The sequence below is a fragment of the Symsagittifera roscoffensis genome, chromosome 2, assembly GCF_963678635.1.
Source record: "Symsagittifera roscoffensis chromosome 2, txSymRosc1.1, whole genome shotgun sequence".
Lineage (NCBI taxonomy): Eukaryota > Metazoa > Xenacoelomorpha > Acoela > Convolutidae > Symsagittifera > Symsagittifera roscoffensis.
In genome coordinates this window covers 17,252,650-17,270,363 of record NC_087063.1, presented here as the reverse complement: position 1 = coordinate 17,270,363, position 17,714 = coordinate 17,252,650, and the positions used below count along the sequence as shown (strand labels likewise).

General features: G+C 35.8%; 1 protein-coding gene across 2 annotated transcripts; it reads left to right on the top strand.

The window, feature by feature from the left end:
* The first annotated feature begins 202 nt into the window (after nucleotides 1-202).
* Nucleotides 203-15,104, top strand: LOC134839160 (mitochondrial ribosome-associated GTPase 1-like). Of its 2 annotated transcripts, none has more exons than XM_063854617.1 (3): nucleotides 203-579; nucleotides 13,736-13,912; nucleotides 14,064-15,104. In XM_063854617.1, the coding sequence occupies exons 1-3, from the start codon at nucleotides 225-227 to the stop codon at nucleotides 14,651-14,653; spliced, it is 1,122 nt and encodes a 373-aa protein (XP_063710687.1). In that variant the 5' UTR covers nucleotides 203-224; the 3' UTR covers nucleotides 14,654-15,104. The 2 variants fall into 2 exon arrangements, with proteins under 2 accessions (XP_063710687.1, XP_063710688.1); XM_063854618.1 differs by lacking the exon at nucleotides 203-579 and adding an exon at nucleotides 11,342-11,718.
* The last annotated feature ends 2,610 nt before the right edge of the window (nucleotides 15,105-17,714 follow it).

Below are 17,714 nucleotides of genomic sequence, written 5' to 3'. Positions count from 1 at the left end.
ACCTATTCATCTACAGCTGAGCATTCCTTTTTGGGAACAGTCAACTGATCTTCATTTCTGCTGTCTGAAATTATTCAAAATTCCAAATGTTGTTCATTGGCTTTAAAGGGATTTTTTTAAACAACTGACATTGTGGCAACTCATATGTGTCTCGAGCCGGGTTATCATACATATCTTTAGTCAGGCTATCGTTTTCAGAATAGTTATGATATTTTGAGATTGAAATGACCTCAAGTTGTTTCCGGAAAACGTTCGCGTTTCCGACAGCCGACAAACTGTCCTGGTTTCCCGGTCACATGATGCGAGGCATGAACAAAATGCAACAAGTGCTGAAATATGTTGACTGTCTGTTCGAAGTTCACGACGCCCGAATTCCGTTCACGGGTCGTAACAAAACCTTCAAGCATCGCATTGGAATCAAGCCGAGAATTTTGTTGCTTTGCAAGAGTGATTTGGCAGATTTGAGTAAAACTCAGAAGTCATTGGTAAGAGATAGATTGATGGTCGAAGAGGATTACAAAGATGTCATGTTTGTCAATGCCAAAGTGGACAAGGATCCTGTACTGCGAGGGCTCGTGGGTAATTTTTGTCGAAATTGCACGAATTTTAGAAGTTATGTTTCTAATTAATATTTGAAGTATTTCTGCAGATAGTAAGCGCGTGAGAGCATATCAAACCACTGATCTGTATTTTTCCCTTATATTAAAGTTTTTCCAATATTATTTTCCTTGCGATCAGCAGGGGTGTTGCAACCAGGTATGAGACTTTTCCCCCGTAAATAAGTTTGTTCACATAATAGACAATTTAGCAGAAATAGTTCGTGCTCTAGTACTTGAAAATTTAAATAAATTTCCATCATTTAAGTTAGGTAATAATTGGGTGGAGTTCGTTTCCGGCACTAATTTTTATACAAAAAAATTTTCTTGAATAATTGTTGGGAATTTTTTTCGGATTCGTGGTTTCCATACTTCTTTTATTTGCCCCGGTCCTACTCATTGCAAGGCCAACAGCGGGGGAGGGGGTTTAATCCATTTCGCCGTAGCCGGTCCCACCTTGAGGAGGCAGATGACACTGGGACCCCTCCAACCAAGAGCGAAGTACTGGTTTTCGTACTAGTTTCGGTCGGTTATTTTTCCGTTCTTTAAATGCCAATCATATATAATCTATCACGTTTTAATGGCTTATATTCCAGAACATGGCTTTTTGTTTAAAAAATATTAAATGTAATTGAAGTTTCTTTAATTTTTTAATTTACCTAGTCAGATTTTGAGTCTGTTTTTCGTCTGTTGAACGGTTTCGGCTCATTTTTTATCGGCTACGCCTATATTGTGTACAGGGTCTTTTGAAAACACGTTTTTTATAATTTTTCTGCTGTTTCGTAAATTTTTGGGTTGTTAAAGAAAAGATTTTTCTGCAGTGGGCAGCAAAAATTTGCCAAATTTTGATGATATAGTTCATTCAATGGGATTTTTTTTTCACGCATATTTTGCGGTTGAATGAATTTTCACTGCATTTTATGCTGAACAAGCTACTATAGTGCTGAATTAAAATAACCGGCTTAAGAAATTAAGATGTAACAATTAATTGGTTTGAGAATAACTACAATTGACCGTTTACTTCCTTGATTTTGAACCAATTGAATTGACTAGTTTTAAGCGTTTAATTTTGTTTCAAAATTTTGCAAATTGCATGTCAAAAAAACTGGGAACACTCTAGGCAATTTTTGTCCTCGAAATTGAAAAAAAAACGATTTTGAATTTCAGTTACAGTTTATTTTATCTGGTTGTTTACACAAGTGGGAATGCGAGCGTAGTTGTTTTAGTACGAACTTCTTTTTTTCCAATCCAACTCGCAAATATCAGTGTTCATTAAAAGTGTTCACTTATTTGGTGGCACTTGATGTAATCACAATCTGTAGCATTGGAAATTTCGTAGCATCTGTTTTCTGCTTTATTTGTGGCTAGTATTTTTGATTTAATTAGTGTGTGAGACTCATTATCTCTATGTCGCAGATCGAATCCGAGACGTAACCGAATTTTTACTACTTCGAGGCTTATATCTTCTGTTTCATATTGCACTTCATAGAGCTGCTTTTTTGTCGTGTTCGCGCTAGTGTTTGCGAAGCTCAGCTTTGCCTCTGTGTTTAATTCAGCACTATAGTAGCTTGTTCAATTTTTGGCAAAATTTGAGGATCTGTAACTCATGAAAAAAAGAAAAAAACATCATACTTTTGATGACAAAGCTTACCCAACTGCATGACAACAGAATGACCAAGTTTGAGCAATATTCGAAAATTAGAAAAAAAGTTAGAGGTCCTCAAAGTTGCTGCAAAATAAGTTTACAATTTTTACTGATTTTTTTCGCGTTTTTTGAGGACCTCTAACTCGAAGACCACTTGAGATATCCTGAAGATTATGATGACAACGATTAGTCACAAATTTTTCTCCACTATGACACAGTTTAAAAAAATTAATATAAAAAGAGGAAAAAGTTACAGGTCCTCAAAATTGTAGCAAAATGGACGCTTTTCGAAATGTGTCAATTTTTTGGCAAAATTTGAAGAAATATAACTTGAAAACTATTTGCAAAAAATTAATGATTTTTTGATATCATGTTACCATAGCAAAGGTCAATTGTTTAAAGAGCAAGGATTTAAAAGTTTAAAGAGCAAAATTAAAGAAAAAAAAATTAGTGCTCCCAAAAATTTACAAAAAAAAACAGATAGCTTAAGAAAACTCGCTATTAGTCCTCCAACATGCAAAAAAGTAATAATAAGAATATTTAAAATAGTTTTCTGTTACAGGATTCTTCAATAATGTTTCGATAAAAACTCACATTCGTACCGAAAAATTGTTTTTCATCGCTATCAGAGGGTGAAAAAAATGACCAAAAAGGGGTCATTTAAAAAAAAACGAAAATTTTTAATAGTTTCAGTCTTTTTTTTTGAGAAAACGAAGTGATATTTCCTGAACGTAAAACATCCAGCCCAATTTTTCAAAGAAAAGAATTAAAGAAATTTAGCGAGTAAAAAAAGTTATAAAGGAAAAACTAGTAAAAAACTGCGTTTTTTCAAAAAAGTGCACCTACAGGGAGCCAGATCTCAACAACGCATTTGAAATTTGATCTCAAAATGTTTTTAAAAAGTGACTCACAAATAGGACAAGAGCTGATTCTTCCGTAGATTTTCGAGAAAAGCTCATTTTCTTACCGAAAAATTTGTTTTCATCGCTATCAGAGGTTGAAAAAAAATGACTAAAAATGGGTCAATTGTTTTTTAAGAAAAAGGAAATTTTTAGATACTGACAGTCTGTTTCAGAAAGTGAAGTGATACTTTCTAAACGCAACACATCAAGCTTACTTTTTTAAAGAAAAAGTTAGGGAAATTTAGCGAGTGAAAAAAAAGTTATAAATTAAAAACTAGTAAAAAACTGCGTTTTTCCAAAAAAAAGTGTAAATACATTGAGCCAGATCTTAAAAACCCGAATGAATTTTGAGAAAAATTTTCATCCATAAGATAGGTGCTATGTAGATTATTTTTTGATTAAGGTTAAGTTTTTCATTGAAAATTCGTCTTCACGTCAAAAAATGTATTTTAAACTTTTTCAAATGCTTGTATATTAGCCTCATAATTGGTAACTTTTTACTCCAGTTTTTTTTTTTCAAATTTTAGACCTTTTCAAATTTGGAAGTCGAAGAAAGGCAAAAAGCGAGCGGATCTCAAATTGTACATACCCCAGTTTTGGAGACGAGTGGAAGTGAGGAAGAAGTGATCAATGTTACCGCCACCATTGATCAAAAGACCAAACACCGAGCTGAGTCTCGCAGCCAGCTTCGGGTTCAACAGTGAAGACAGTAGTGATGGAGAGCCAGAGGAGGATGAGCCCATTATTGCAGATGAAAAAGCCGAAGAAAAGCCGCTCTACCTCACAACGCGATTAAAGACTGTGGAAAAGATACTGGAGAAGAGATCTAAACAGAAGGAAACAACATCAAAAATATCAGACCCGTTCGTTTTCACCCGGAAAGCAAAAGAATGGCACTGCTTTTCATGTGACTTTCCATTGTCGTGCCCCGAGGAAATAAAGCCTCATATGTTTTCCTGCGAAAAGAGACTTTCCTGGGAACGAATTCTCTTTCAAATTGACTGGAAACGACCAGTATCTAATTTGTATGGGATGCTATGCCATTCGCTGCAAATCGCAAATCCCGGCTTTCAAGAAGCATATTATCGAGGAGCAAGGTGGGATGAGTGGTGAGAATTGGTGCCCACTAGAGTATCCCCGAGAAAAACCACAACAAGATGAAGTTGCTGTAGCCGTACCTGAAGATAGTGCAAGTTTTGAGGAACAAAAGGGACTATTTTCCTGCCAGCTATGCCATCAAATAAACTTCAGTCGAGACCATCATTTGCGCCGTCACTATATGCAGGAGCACCAGTTCTGTGGTCTAGAACTGAATGTTATTCAAAAAATTACCTTACTGCAGAATAGGAACGCAGTGAACTCAACGAATGAGAAACGGTACGTCTGCTCACTACCAGACTGTCTCCACGTTTTTTCTCAGAGCTGGCGCCACCAAGAACACAGAAAAAACCGGACAGTAGTAAGAACCTTGGCGGATGTATCAGTGATCCTCGGGAAGCAATTGAAGCCACTCTCTGGACATCCGAAAGAAACAGGAAACGATGACGTGATAAGAGGACCCATCAATTTCGACAGTAGTCTGCGAGAATTTAAAGAACAAAAACTACATGAGTTCAAGCATAATGAAGGGTCACTTTTCACTCAGGAGAATATAACTACAAAACTGCAGCGAATCCGGGAATGCCTCGTACTAAGTGAAGGCTTTAAAGACATGAGCAAAATAGCAGTTTGGGTACACTCATACGAAAGCATAGCAAGACCAGTCAAAACTGCTAAAGCTAAGCAAAATCTAATGACTGATCTGCAGAAGTTTGCAGAACTTCTTCTCGTTAAGTACGGCCGCAAACAACAAGTTGTCGAGTTCGACATCTTGTTACAAGAGATAAGAGATCGAAAAAACCTACTGAATAAGTCTGCAAAAGGTAGAAAACATCTCTATAATTACGCGGAGGGAAACTCACTGCCAACAATGAAGGAGCTGAGTGCACTTAGAGAAAATGTCACTCACTATCTAGAAACGGAGCTGGAGGAACAAAATGTAGACGCAGTGCAACTCAGAAAAATCCAGCACAACATAATAGCCCTTTTGTGCATGCGCACCTCAGCTCGAGCAGGCACTATCTTGAAAATGAGAGCAAGCTTCTTGCGGGAAATTGAAGCAGACGAAGCCAACGGCCTATAAAGAATCGCTCTCATGCCGCCTGAGATCCAGGATATAAGAACCGGGAAAGGACAGAACAGGAGGATCAACTTGATTCATCGCCAGGTGCTGGAGAGCCACAAAAATTTTAGATTTGATTGAGAGAAGTACCTGACGATAAAGAAGACAGACTTAAAGATCCTCGAAAAGTACTTGAACCTGAGGTCCCTCTTTTAACTTGATTCTTCGGACTGGCTTTTTGCACCACTGGACTCCTGCTTAACGGAGATAACAAAAGAAGCAGTAGTATCCAGAATGAAGAGCTACTCTCGTACAGTGCGAAAGCAACATAACGTTCCCAACTTCGACGCCAACAGATTCCGCAAGGCAGTCAAATCGCACTGGGCGGAGACTGTAGATGACCCTAGAGCTTTCCGGGCACTTGACCAACAGATGGGTCATTCACGAGCAGTTGCTGTGCAACACTACGAAGTTGCGCAGAACAAAAAGCGCAACAGTGCGTTCATGACGACTTTGTTGGACAGGGATCTCACAGGTGCAGTTGACAAAAAGCCGAGAGAACAATTGGCTCTTGAAATCTCAAAAAAAAGACGATGAGGACGAAGCCAGCGAGGGCGAAGTCAGCGATGCCTCGGAATACAGCCTATATAGCGGCTCATCGACTGAGAGACAGGAAGGCAGACTGGTAGAACTCCCCAGTGAAAAAGAAATTTCACTCTTCATCAAGAAACGAAAACAGAGAACTACGCAGAAGTACATATTAAATGATGAGGGAAGAAATTATCTTGCTCAAGTTTTTTTTGAAAAACTTGTTAGAAGAGAACTTTAATTTGAGCAGAGCCATCACGAGAAATGAAGTTCCTGGCTTCAACTTGAAACTTGATCAGATCAGGGTCATTTTCAAACAAATGAGTGACTAGATAAAAGAAGGATCTGAAAAACATTGAACAAAAACTCTCGTTCCCTAAAAACTCTGTTCCTTAAAAACTATGTTACAACCCTGTACACTTGTTAAACCCTTTGTTAAACCTTTTTTTACCAGTATGTTCTTGCAAGAACTCATAGCTAGAAAACCAAGGTCACAACTAATGAATTTCCAGGTGAAGAAAGAAGTGTGTGAAAAAAGTATAAAACTGAGATATTGAAACAAAGTTCACAAATTGTTCAGGCGCCATTTTAAAGTTGACTTTTTAATGTTTTCATTTTTGCGTACTTTATGACATTTAATTCAGCTTTTAAATACTGAAAATTATGGCAGTTCATTATTCTTTGTTGACTTAAAATTTCCGATAAATACGGTTAATTTACGTATGACCTCGGTATTTCGTGCTGTATTTTTTTTGTGCAGTAATTTGATTTTGATCACTTGACTTTGTGCCTCCATAAGCCTTTGTTGTCCTAGGGAGGGGCTTAGTTGAGTGATTGGGTGAGTTGTTTTTGACTTTGTGCCTCCATAAGCCTTAGTTGTGCTAGGAGGGGCTTAGTTGCCTACAATTCATCCTTTGCAGTTGATTGTTGTTGTTGCCGTATATTGATTTTGTTCACTTGACTTTGTGCCTCCATAAGCCTTAGTTGTGCTAGGAGGGGCGTAGTTGAGTGATTGGGTGAGTTGTTTTTGACTTTGTGCCTCCATAAGCCTTAGTTGTGCTAGGAGGGGCTAAGTTGCCTGCAATTCATCCTTTGCAGTTGATTGTTGTTGTTGCCGTATATTGATTTTGATCACTTGACTTTGTGCCTCCATAAGCCTTAGTTGTGCTAGGAGGGGCGTAGTTGAGTGATTGGGTGAGTTGTTTTTGACTTTGTGCCTCCATAAGCCTTAGTTTTGCTAGGAGGGGCTTAGTTGACTACAATTCATCCTTTGCAGTTGATTGTTTAACATTTATATGTCTAAAAAAGAAAAAGCCTTGGCTTCGAAAAAAAAGGTGAGAACTTCAAGTTCCAAAAAAGAGAAAGCTTTCTCACAACAAAAGAAAAAAAAAGCCAAAAAAAGTTTTTGGGACCGATGGTGCCCGCCTCCCCGTTGGCGGTCCTAGATAGCCCTATAAAAACAGGCTGAACTGAGAGGCACCAAAAAATAATCCAACTCGAGTAATTCATTTAATTATGTATTATTTATATCTTTTTTTTCAATTTTAATTGTTACCTAAGATTTCATAGATGAAATTATTTGTCATAAATATTCCTCTGATATCAACATTGGTCTCGATTGTAGAAAATTTAACAAATTTTCAAACAAATAAGTGACTAGATAAAAGAAGGATCTGAAAAACATTGAACAAAAACTCTCGTTCCCTAAAAACTCTGTTCCTTAAAAACTATGTTACAACCCTGTACACTTGTTAAACCCTTTGTTAAACCTTTTTTTACCAGTATGTTCTTGCAAGAACTCATAGCTAGAAAACCAAGGTCACAACTAATGAATTTCCAGGTGAAGAAAGAAGTGTGTGAAAAAAGTATAAAACTGAGAGATTGAAACAAAGTTCACAAATTGTTCAGGCGCCATTTTAAAGTTGACTTTTTAATGTTTTCATTTTTGCGTACTTTATGACATTTAATTCAGCTTTTAAATACTGAAAATTATGGCAGTTCATTATTCTTTGTTGACTTAAAATTTCCGATAAATACGGTTAATTTACGTATGACCTCGGTATTTCGTGCTGTATTTTTTTGTGCAGTAATTTGATTTTGATCACTTGACTTTGTGCCTCCATAAGCCTTTGTTGTCCTAGGGAGGGGCTTAGTTGAGTGATTGGGTGAGTTGTTTTTGACTTTGTGCCTCCATAAGCCTTAGTTGTGCTAGGAGGGGCTTAGTTGCCTGCAATTCATCCTTTGCAGTTGATTGTTGTTGTTGCCGTATATTGATTTTGATCACTTGACTTTGTGCCGCCATAAGCCTTAATTGTGCTAGGAGGGGCGTAGTTGAGTGATTGGGTGAGTTGTTTTTGACTTTGTGCCTCCATAAGCCTTAGTTGTGCTAGGAGGGACTTAGTTGACTACAATTCATCCTTTGCAGTTGATTGTTTAACATTTATATGTCTAAAAAAGAAAAAGCCTTGGCTTCGAAAAAAAAAGGTGAGAACTTCAAGTTCCAAAAAAGAGAAAGCTTTCTCACAACAAAAGAAAAAAAAAAGCCAAAAAAAGTTTTTGGGACCGATGGTGCCCGCCTCCCCGTATGCGGTCCTAGATAGCCCTATAAAAACAGGCTGAACTGAGAGGCACCAAAAAATAATCCAACTCGAGTAATTCATTTAATTATGTATTGTTTATATCTTTTTTTTTCAATTTTAATTGTTACCTAAGATTTCATAGATGAAATTATTTGTCATAAATATTCCTCTGATATCAACATTGGTCTCGATTGTAGAAAATTTAACACTCTTTCAACAATAAACTTTTTTGCTAGGCTGACTTGAAAAAAATAAGACTACCAGAGAAAAAATTGGATCTTAATTTTTTATTGTTTATCTAAGCTCTTAGAGACGCAGTAATTTGTCCTTCTTGTTCCTCTGAGATCAATATCATGTAGTTTGCCTTGATTGCACACATTAACCACAACCTTTCATGAGAAAAGTTTTTTTTGCTAGACTCAGTTAAAGAAAAAATTTATTAGCAGAGAAAGTTTTGATTTTGAAGTTTAAGGTTATCTTAGCAAATAAATAGGCCTTATTTTGCCCTTGTCGTTCCTCTAGAATCTATATCAAGTTTAATTGCTGAGTTTCAGACAATATAAACGAGGTTTCATGCAAAAAAAAAGAGTTTTGCTAATCTGAAACACCTTAGGGCTAACTTTAAAAAAGATTTTGACGCAGTTAAATTTCGAGTTTTTAAAGAATATTGGTATTGTTGGAAAGCCTAATAGCACATAATTTCAACCAGATAGTCCTGACAAACCCAAAAAAAAATCAAAAAACGCCAAAGAAACAAAAAAACCTCGTTTGAGTTCAACCTTTACAAAAATGTTTGGTCCAGTGAAGGGAGCCATAGGGTAAAAAAAAAAAAATGAGCTCTGAAAAACGAAAAAAAAATTAAAAACAGCTTAGAGCTAACTTAAAAGAGTTTTACTTCGAGTTTTGAAAAAGAATTGGTATCGTTGGACAGCTTTATAACACATCAATTCAACTCGATAGTCCTGAGATAAGCCAAAAATACGAAAAAAAAACCTCAATTGAAATCAAACTTTACAAAAAACTTTTGTCTAGTGAAAACAATCATAGGATTCTCATACCTTGCCGGTTCTTTCAGGTTACGGTTGTAGATGTCTAGCACATACATAGCAGTCAATTTTACTCGAATAACTTTGATATTTCACTCATAGAGGGCATTTGAGCTCAGAAAAACGAAGAAAATTCTTAAAAACCATCTTTAGGGCTAACTTAAAAAAAACGTTTGACCAAGTTATATATCGAGTTTTTAAACTTTATTAGTATCGTTGGAAAGCCTGATAACACATCTTTTCAACTCGATAGGCCTGATTAATCCAAACAAACGAAAAACAAATCAGAAAAACGCCAAAATTACGAAAAACCTCAAAAACCACCATTTCTCAGTGTCACTTTGGCAAAAAATTTTGTGTAGTGAAAACAATCATAGGATTAATATACCTTGCCGGTTCTTTCAGGTTACGGTTGTAGATGTCTAGCACATACATAGCAGTCAATTCTACTTGAATAACTTTGATATTTCACTCCTAGAGGGCATGTGAGCTCAGAAAAACGAAGAAAATTCTTAAAAACCATTTTAGGGATAACTTAAAGAAAAAAACGTTTTACCCAGTTATATATCGAGTTTTTAATTTTTATTAGTATCGTTGGAAAGCTTGATAACACATCTTTTTAACCCGATAGGCCTGATTAATCCAAACAAACGAGAACAAATCAGAAAAACGCCAAAATTACGAAAAACCTCAAAAACCACCATTTCTCAGTATCACTTTGGCAAAAAACTTGTGTAGTGAAAACAATCATAGGGTTATTATACCTTGCAGGTTCTTTCAGGTTACGGTTGTAGATGTCTAGCACATACATAGCAATCAATTTTACTTGAATAACTGTGATATTTCACTCATAGAGGGCATGTGAGCTCAGAAAAACTAAGAAAATTCTTAAAAACCATTTTAGGGCTAACTTAAAAAAAACGTTTGACCAAGTTATATATCGAGTTTTCAAACTTTATTGGTATCGTTGGAAAGCCTGATAACACATCTTTCAACGCGATAGGTCTGATTAATCCAAACAAACGAGAACAAATCAGAAAAACGCCAAAATTACGAAAAATCTCAAAAACCACCATTTCTCAGGGTCACATTGGCGCAAGTGACCAAAATGCATCCAAAAATAGGAAACTGCCAAAACAAATTATTTCATCGTTGTCCTTGTGTAAAACTACCCCTCTGTGCCAAATTTCATAATTTTTGCAACATAGGGTAAGATTTTGGTTTTTCGAACCTATGAGTTGTACTCGACCTTCTGGTACAGTTGATGTTTCTAGATTTAGCCATACAAAGTTATCTATATGGCTGGAAACCTCTGACAAAATGTGATCGAATGGTACCAGTTTCGTTATCCTAATCTTACTAGTTCAGGTTTTACAGCTAAATGAAAAAAAAAGTTAGCCCTAATTTTTCAAAAATTTTTCAAATGAGATTTTTGATAACTTTTGATGATCAAAAAAACAAAAATGAGGTACCTACGGACAGGAAAGGAACTGGGCAGAGGATTACAATGGTGTAATTTTTAGGTGAAAAAACTTAATTTAAACGTCAAAACTGAGCTCAGCAAAAACACCACAAAAACCACCATAGTGCTTAGCCCTATTTTTAAAAACTTGTTTTTCATGACTAAAATTCCAAAACAAAGACATAGCTGGACGTTAAATGCTGTTTTAAGTCCATTCCCGATGTCTATTTGCCAAATTTTGGCCATCTAGGTACATGGGCCGGCATTTCAAAAAAAGTTCACTCAGGGTTCGATGTTCACAAAAACCACCAGGGCGCAGGATTATCATACATATCTTTAGTCAGGCTATCGTTTTCAGAATAGTTATGATACTTTGAGATTGAAATGACCTCAAGTTGTTTCCGGAAAACGTTCGCATTTCCGGCAGCCGACAAACTGTCCTGGTTTCCCGGTCACATAATGCGAGGCATGAACAAAATGCAACAAGTGCTGAAATATGTTGACTGTCTGTTCGAAGTTAACGACACCCGAATTCCGTTCACGGGTCGTAACAAAACTTTCAAGCATCGCATTGGAATCAAGCCGAGAATTTTGTTGCTTTGCAAGAGTGATTTGGCAGATTTGAGTAAAACTCAGAAGTCATTGGTAAGAGATAGATTGATAGTCGAAGAGGATTACAAAGATGTCATGTTTGTCAATGCCAAAGTGGACAAGGATCCTGTACTGCGAGGGATCGTGGGTAGTTTTTGTCGAAATTGCACGAATTTTAGAAGTTGTGTTTCTAATTAATATTGGAAGTATTTCTGCAGATAGTAAGCGCGTGAGAGCATATCAAACCACTGATCTGTATTTTTCCCTTATATAAGACATCAAAAAAGTTTTCCCAATATTATTGTCCTTGCGATCAGCAGGGGTGTTGCAACCAGTTATGAGACTTTTCCCCCGTAAATAAGTTTGTTCACATAATAGACAATTTAGCAGAAATAGTTCGTGCTCTAGTACTTGAAAATTTAAATAAATTTTCATCATTTAAGTTAGGTAATAATTGGGTGGAGTTCGTTTCCGGCTCTAATTTTTATACAAAAAAATTTTCTTGAATAATTGTTGGGAAGTTTTTTCGGATTCGTGGTTTCCATACTTCTTTTATTTGCCCCGGTCCTACTCATTGCAAGGCCAACAGCGGGGGAGGGGGTTTAATCCATTTCGCCGTAGCCGGTCCCACCTTGAGGAGGCGGATGACACTGGGACCCCTCCAACCAAGAGCGAAGTACTGGTTTTCGTACTAGTTTCGGTCGGTTATTTTTCCGTTCTTTAAATGCCAATGATATATTATCTATCACGTTTTAATGGCTTATATTCCAGAACATGGCTTTTTGTTTAAAAAATATTAAATGTAATTGAAGTTTCTATAATTTTTTAATTTACCTAGTCAGATTTTGAGTCTGTTTTTCGTCTGTTGAACGGTTTTGGCTCATTTTTTATCGGCTACGCTTATATTCTGTACAGGGTCTTTTGAAAACACGTTTTTTATAATTCTTCTGCTGTTTCATAAATTTTTGGGTTGTTGAAGAAGTGATTTTTCTGCAGTAGGCAGCAAAAATTTGCCAAATTTTGATGATATAGTTCATTCAATGGGATTGTTTTTTTTTCACGCATATTTTGCGGTTGAATGAATTTTCACTGCATTTTATGCTGAACAAGCTAAAATAACCGGCTTAAGAAACTAAGATGTAACAATTAATTACTACAATTGACCGTTTACTTCCTTGATTTTGAACCAATTGAATTGACTCGTTTTAAGCGTTTAATTTTGTTTCAAAATTTTGCAAATTGCATGTCAAAAAACACTGGGAACATTCTAGGCAATTTTTGTCCTCGAAATTGAGAAAAACGATTTTAAATTTCTGTTTCAGTTTATTTTATCTGGTTGTTTACACTAGTGGGAATGCGAGCGTAGTGTTTTAGTACGAACTTCTTTTTTTCCAATCCAACTCGCAAATAACAGTGTTCATTGAAAGTGTTCACTTATTTGGTGGCACTTGATGTAATCACAATCTGTAGCATTAGAAATTTCATAGCATCTGTTTTCTGCTTTATTTGTGGCTAGTATTTTTGATTTAGTTAGTGTGTGAGACTCATTATCTCTATGTCGCAGATCGAATCCGAGACGTAACCGAATTTTTACTACTTCGAGGCTTATATCTACTGTTTCTTATTGCTCTTTATAGAGCTGCTTTTTTGTCGTGTTCGCGCTAGTGTTTGCGAAGCTCAGCTTTGCCTCTGTGTTTAATTCAGCACTAAGTAGCTTGTGTTCAGTGAAAAATGCAGTGAACGTTCATTAAATCGCTAAAACATGCGTAAACAAAAAACAAGCCAACTCAATGAATTATATCTTCAGAGTTTGGCAAATTTTTGCGTCCCACTGCTAAAAATAATCGCGTCAATAACTCAAAATTTTTGTGAAGCGCGAGAGGATTTATAAACACAATCTTTTAACGCTTTCTTGACCTCGCGAGAGGATTTAAAAACACAATCTTGTAACGCTTTATTGTTGTTATACCGCTTGGCCTCTGTGTTTAAAATTTGAACGAGTTTGACGTTCATGTTTTTAGTTGCAAAGAATTAAGTTACAGCATTTAGAAAATGCTTTTTGTATGTCGAGTCTCGAAATTCAAAATTACCATGAGTGGGAGCAATTTAGAGCCTCAAAACCGTTGAGGTGGCTCTCGTTATTTGAAATGTTTATCTTATTTCAGCTCGAGCAGTTGAAATTGTGAACTCGGAAGACAGATACAACAGAGAATACGTGCCCGACTACAGACTGATGGTGTGTGGGATACCCAACGTTGGAAAGAGCTCAGTCATTAACGCCATGCGCAGAATCTACATGGCCAGAAAGAAGCACAAGGCATCAGAAGTTGGAGCTAAGCCTGGTACTGAACCCTCATTTGACCATTTTGCTTACCGCCAGTCTTGGGAACTCAAAATAACCAGATTCAACTTGTTGATAAATCGCAATAGGTTGCAGTTCCTATGAAATCGCTTTATTTGGTATTTTGGTTCAAGTAATCGATGATTTTTCAGGAGTCACGCGAGCTTTGATGGAACGAGTGAAAATAGTGGACTATCCACCAGTATTCCTGTACGACACACCAGGTATCCTTCCTCCCTCCATCACAAATGTAGAGACAGGTCTCAGACTAGCTCTCTACGACTACGTAAAACCATCAGTCGAACCAGAAGTGATTGCAGACTACTTACTGTACGAGTTGAACAAACACCAAGTGTTTAATTATGTTTCCTTTTATGGTCTACTGCAACCAACAGATGAAATAAGCATTGTTTTGAATAAAATAGCGGAAGATGGAAACATGAAGATGACGAGAAGAAACCACGTGACTGGAAACGAGGTACTTAATGATTGGTGCGGAGCTTCACTAAGATTTTTGACTCAGTTCAGGCGCGGGCTTTTGGGCAATATTCCTTTTAATGATATAAAAGGTGAAATGCCTGTTTCTGAAGACAAAGTTTATGAGGCGGAACAGTCTTATGCGCCGGAAAATAATTCACTGCAAAGTCCAACTGAACATTTGGAAAGCGACTCGTCAAACGAGCAGAAAGTAGAAAGAAGGCTAATTGGAAACATTTCACATTTAATTAGCTCATCAGTTTAGTTTTTAGTCTAATGTTTTTTTTTATGAAATGAAAGTAAGTTCGTTTAAATTTCGAGAACAAATCGGGAACTTTTTTTTCCATTAATTGATTTCTGTTATAGCCAAGAAGTCAATTGTTTTGAATCTTTTAGTCATTGAAGTCCGTGTTTCACTTGCCAGAGGAAATTTTCTTGTAATCGGGACTTTATCCATCAACAAACTGCTAGGTACGTTCTCACTTGCTTTAGAGGTAAAGCCTATGCCTTTGGAACATGTGATCTGTTTTTCTTCGATATGCGTGGAAATTGAATTTTTTTTTTGGAAAACCTGAGTTTTTTTTCTTTAAAGCATCATTTTTGTTGTGATTTATGAAGTTTTCACTGTAATTGATAATCGTGCCGTAATTTTAAAGTCCACTACCTCTGATTTCGTTTGATGACCTGTCAATTTTTTTGTTCCGACCATTAAAAATGGGGAGGAACTTTGTATTCGGGTGTGTTTTTTTTGTTTTCGACGCAAAATCAGCTGCAAAAAAAATCATCGGAGAAAGTTGAGTGGTATATCATATTGAAGCCTTTTCAGTCGTGATTCGAAAAAATTTTCATAAAACTCTCCCAGTGTTGAGAAAAATGGTTTAAAATGTTTTGTTTTTTGTTCAATTTCGAGCGAAAAACGCGATCGAGTTGCGTTCATTATATGGAAATTATCTATCTTTTTTTTATAATATTAGGTTCACAAAACTTGATTTTCTATCAAAAAACTAGGTTTGGATGTTTCTTTCAGCGCTTATGGGACAAAAATTAACGATTGTACAAAAATAAACATTTTTTTATAGTTTATTTATTAGTTTAGGAAGCTTTTTTGAAATTTTTGACTTGTGTGGGCATTTTTATCTATTGTAATAATTAATGGCTGCCTCTATTAACTTTTCATAAATCACGATTCTTTTCGATAAAAATCATGTGAAAAATATATGATTGCCAGCTTTACCGCGTAAAAGTTTTCCGATTTTCCTTTTTGTCGCATATGTTTCCTTCGCTTTGTGTAAAATTGTCTAGTGAGCTTAAGTGTTAGGATTAGAGTTAATCGTAAGTGCTCGAAATGGCTACATCTAACTTATCTTGTAGTATATCTTGTAATATTCTCGCATATATTTTTGTATCGCATCTGTGTGTTCAATTTGAGGAAAACATATCGAGATGAATTTTTTGAAAAGCCTGTCTCTTGACTTGGTTGCTTCCGTATCATTTTTTCTGCTAGCTTACATTGTTTTGTTTGTGTATTTTCACAAGTGGTGTGAAGCTCCGCTGGGCTTGTGCCTAAAAGAATCAGTAATTCTTTCCACATGCGAAAAGCAAGTGACTTTCAATTGGGAACTAGAACTTTTTCCCCATATTCTCCTACAAAATATCCGCTCTGAGCTCATGAAAATGTTTGATGCAGTTACTGGAGTTATTTTCGCCTCCACATGCACGCTGAAATTAATAATATCTTAAAAATTCAAATAAAAGATAAATTCTAATAAAAGTACTTCATAGTTTGTTTCAGTTAGTAAATAATTTTAACAATTTTAAATACTGAAAAAAATTTCGGGGGATTTGTGGTTTTTTTCTTAATTTCAGTCGGCAGATTTTTAATTTTTTCCAAATGCAACTTGATTTATCTTGTAGGCTTTTCAGGCATTTTTTCCAAAGCGTGGGTTATTTTATTTTTGATTCAAATAGTCTTAACTATAATTGAAAGTTGGTCTGAACTTTGTAAATTTACCAACTCTGATTTTGAATTTTTTTTTCGGTTAAACGGTGCCACTTATGTTATGTCGTCTTAGTCAACCTATATTGGGTAGTTTTAAGGTTGATTTTTTAAATGACCTCGCGTGTTTCATGAGGGATGGGTCTTGAGTTTTAAGTTTTTAATTTCTAAAGCTTGAAATGTTTTCTTACAGTTTCTTTTTCAATTTTTTGATATTTTTTCAACTTGAGTAGACAAAGTCTGTTTGATTTTTGAAAATCACTTCTGCGACCGTGTTTGAAGAATGTTTCGAATTTTTTGGTACTGTTTCATAAAACTTTGGTGGGGTTTTTGTCTCGGTGCTTCCTGAGTGAGCGGCCTGCTATTCTTATCACAGTCTTTTTGGCAAAGATATTTGAAGTCATGAGTTCATTCGCAATTTCCTTGGTATAATTTTTGGTCCGTTTTTTATTCGATTGGCTTTTATTTTGCTTGAAGTGCTTTTTGACCTAAATGCTTTTGTAGAACGATAACTTCGCTAAATGAAAGACTTGCTTTTAAGAGGCCTTACGCGCTATCAGATCCCAATCTTTCTTAAATTTCTTTTCTCATATTTTGCTCGTGAATTTCAGAATTTTTTTTACTTCAAAATAACAATTTTAATTTATGTTTGCTATTTCTTTCTGGTACATTCAATGTTAACCGCTCGTTCTGCTTAGTGTTTTATATTTCATTTTCAAATATAGGCAGATTTTTCACCAGTCTCATCTCCTGAACTCATCATACTCTTGATCTTTCTGTTGCAACAGAAATATTTTGAGCATGTTAGCCTTTTATGGCCTTAAATATCTGACCTAATTGAAACTTATTTTCTATATTAGTTGTAATTATTCCGACTGAATTTAATTTTTTTTGTCTTTTTTGACTTAATAGGTTTCGGCTCGTTTCATGTCGGCTTATCAGCCTTTTTTTGCGTCGTTTGGTAAGTGAAATAGTTTTGTTTGCCTCTGTGTTATGGGACGTAAAATTTTTAAATTAGATTTGAATTCAAAGTTTCCTTTATTTTTTTCGGTTTCTTGTTCTTTTAGACTTTTCTAATGTTGTGTTGACTTTTTTGTTGAGTTTTTGGCTTGGCTTTCATTTCCATCCGAGTTTGCAGTGCTGTTTTTACATGGTATCGAGAAAGGCGCAAAGATCGGATTTGCCTCTGTGTAAAAGTTGTTCTCGCTTAGATTTGATTTTTCTCAGTTTGATTTTTGATTTTTTTTTCAAGTTCAGATCATTTGTTTGTTACAAGGAAGGCATACTCCACTAAAATGATTTCAAAGGTTGTTCTAGAATATTTTTCGAA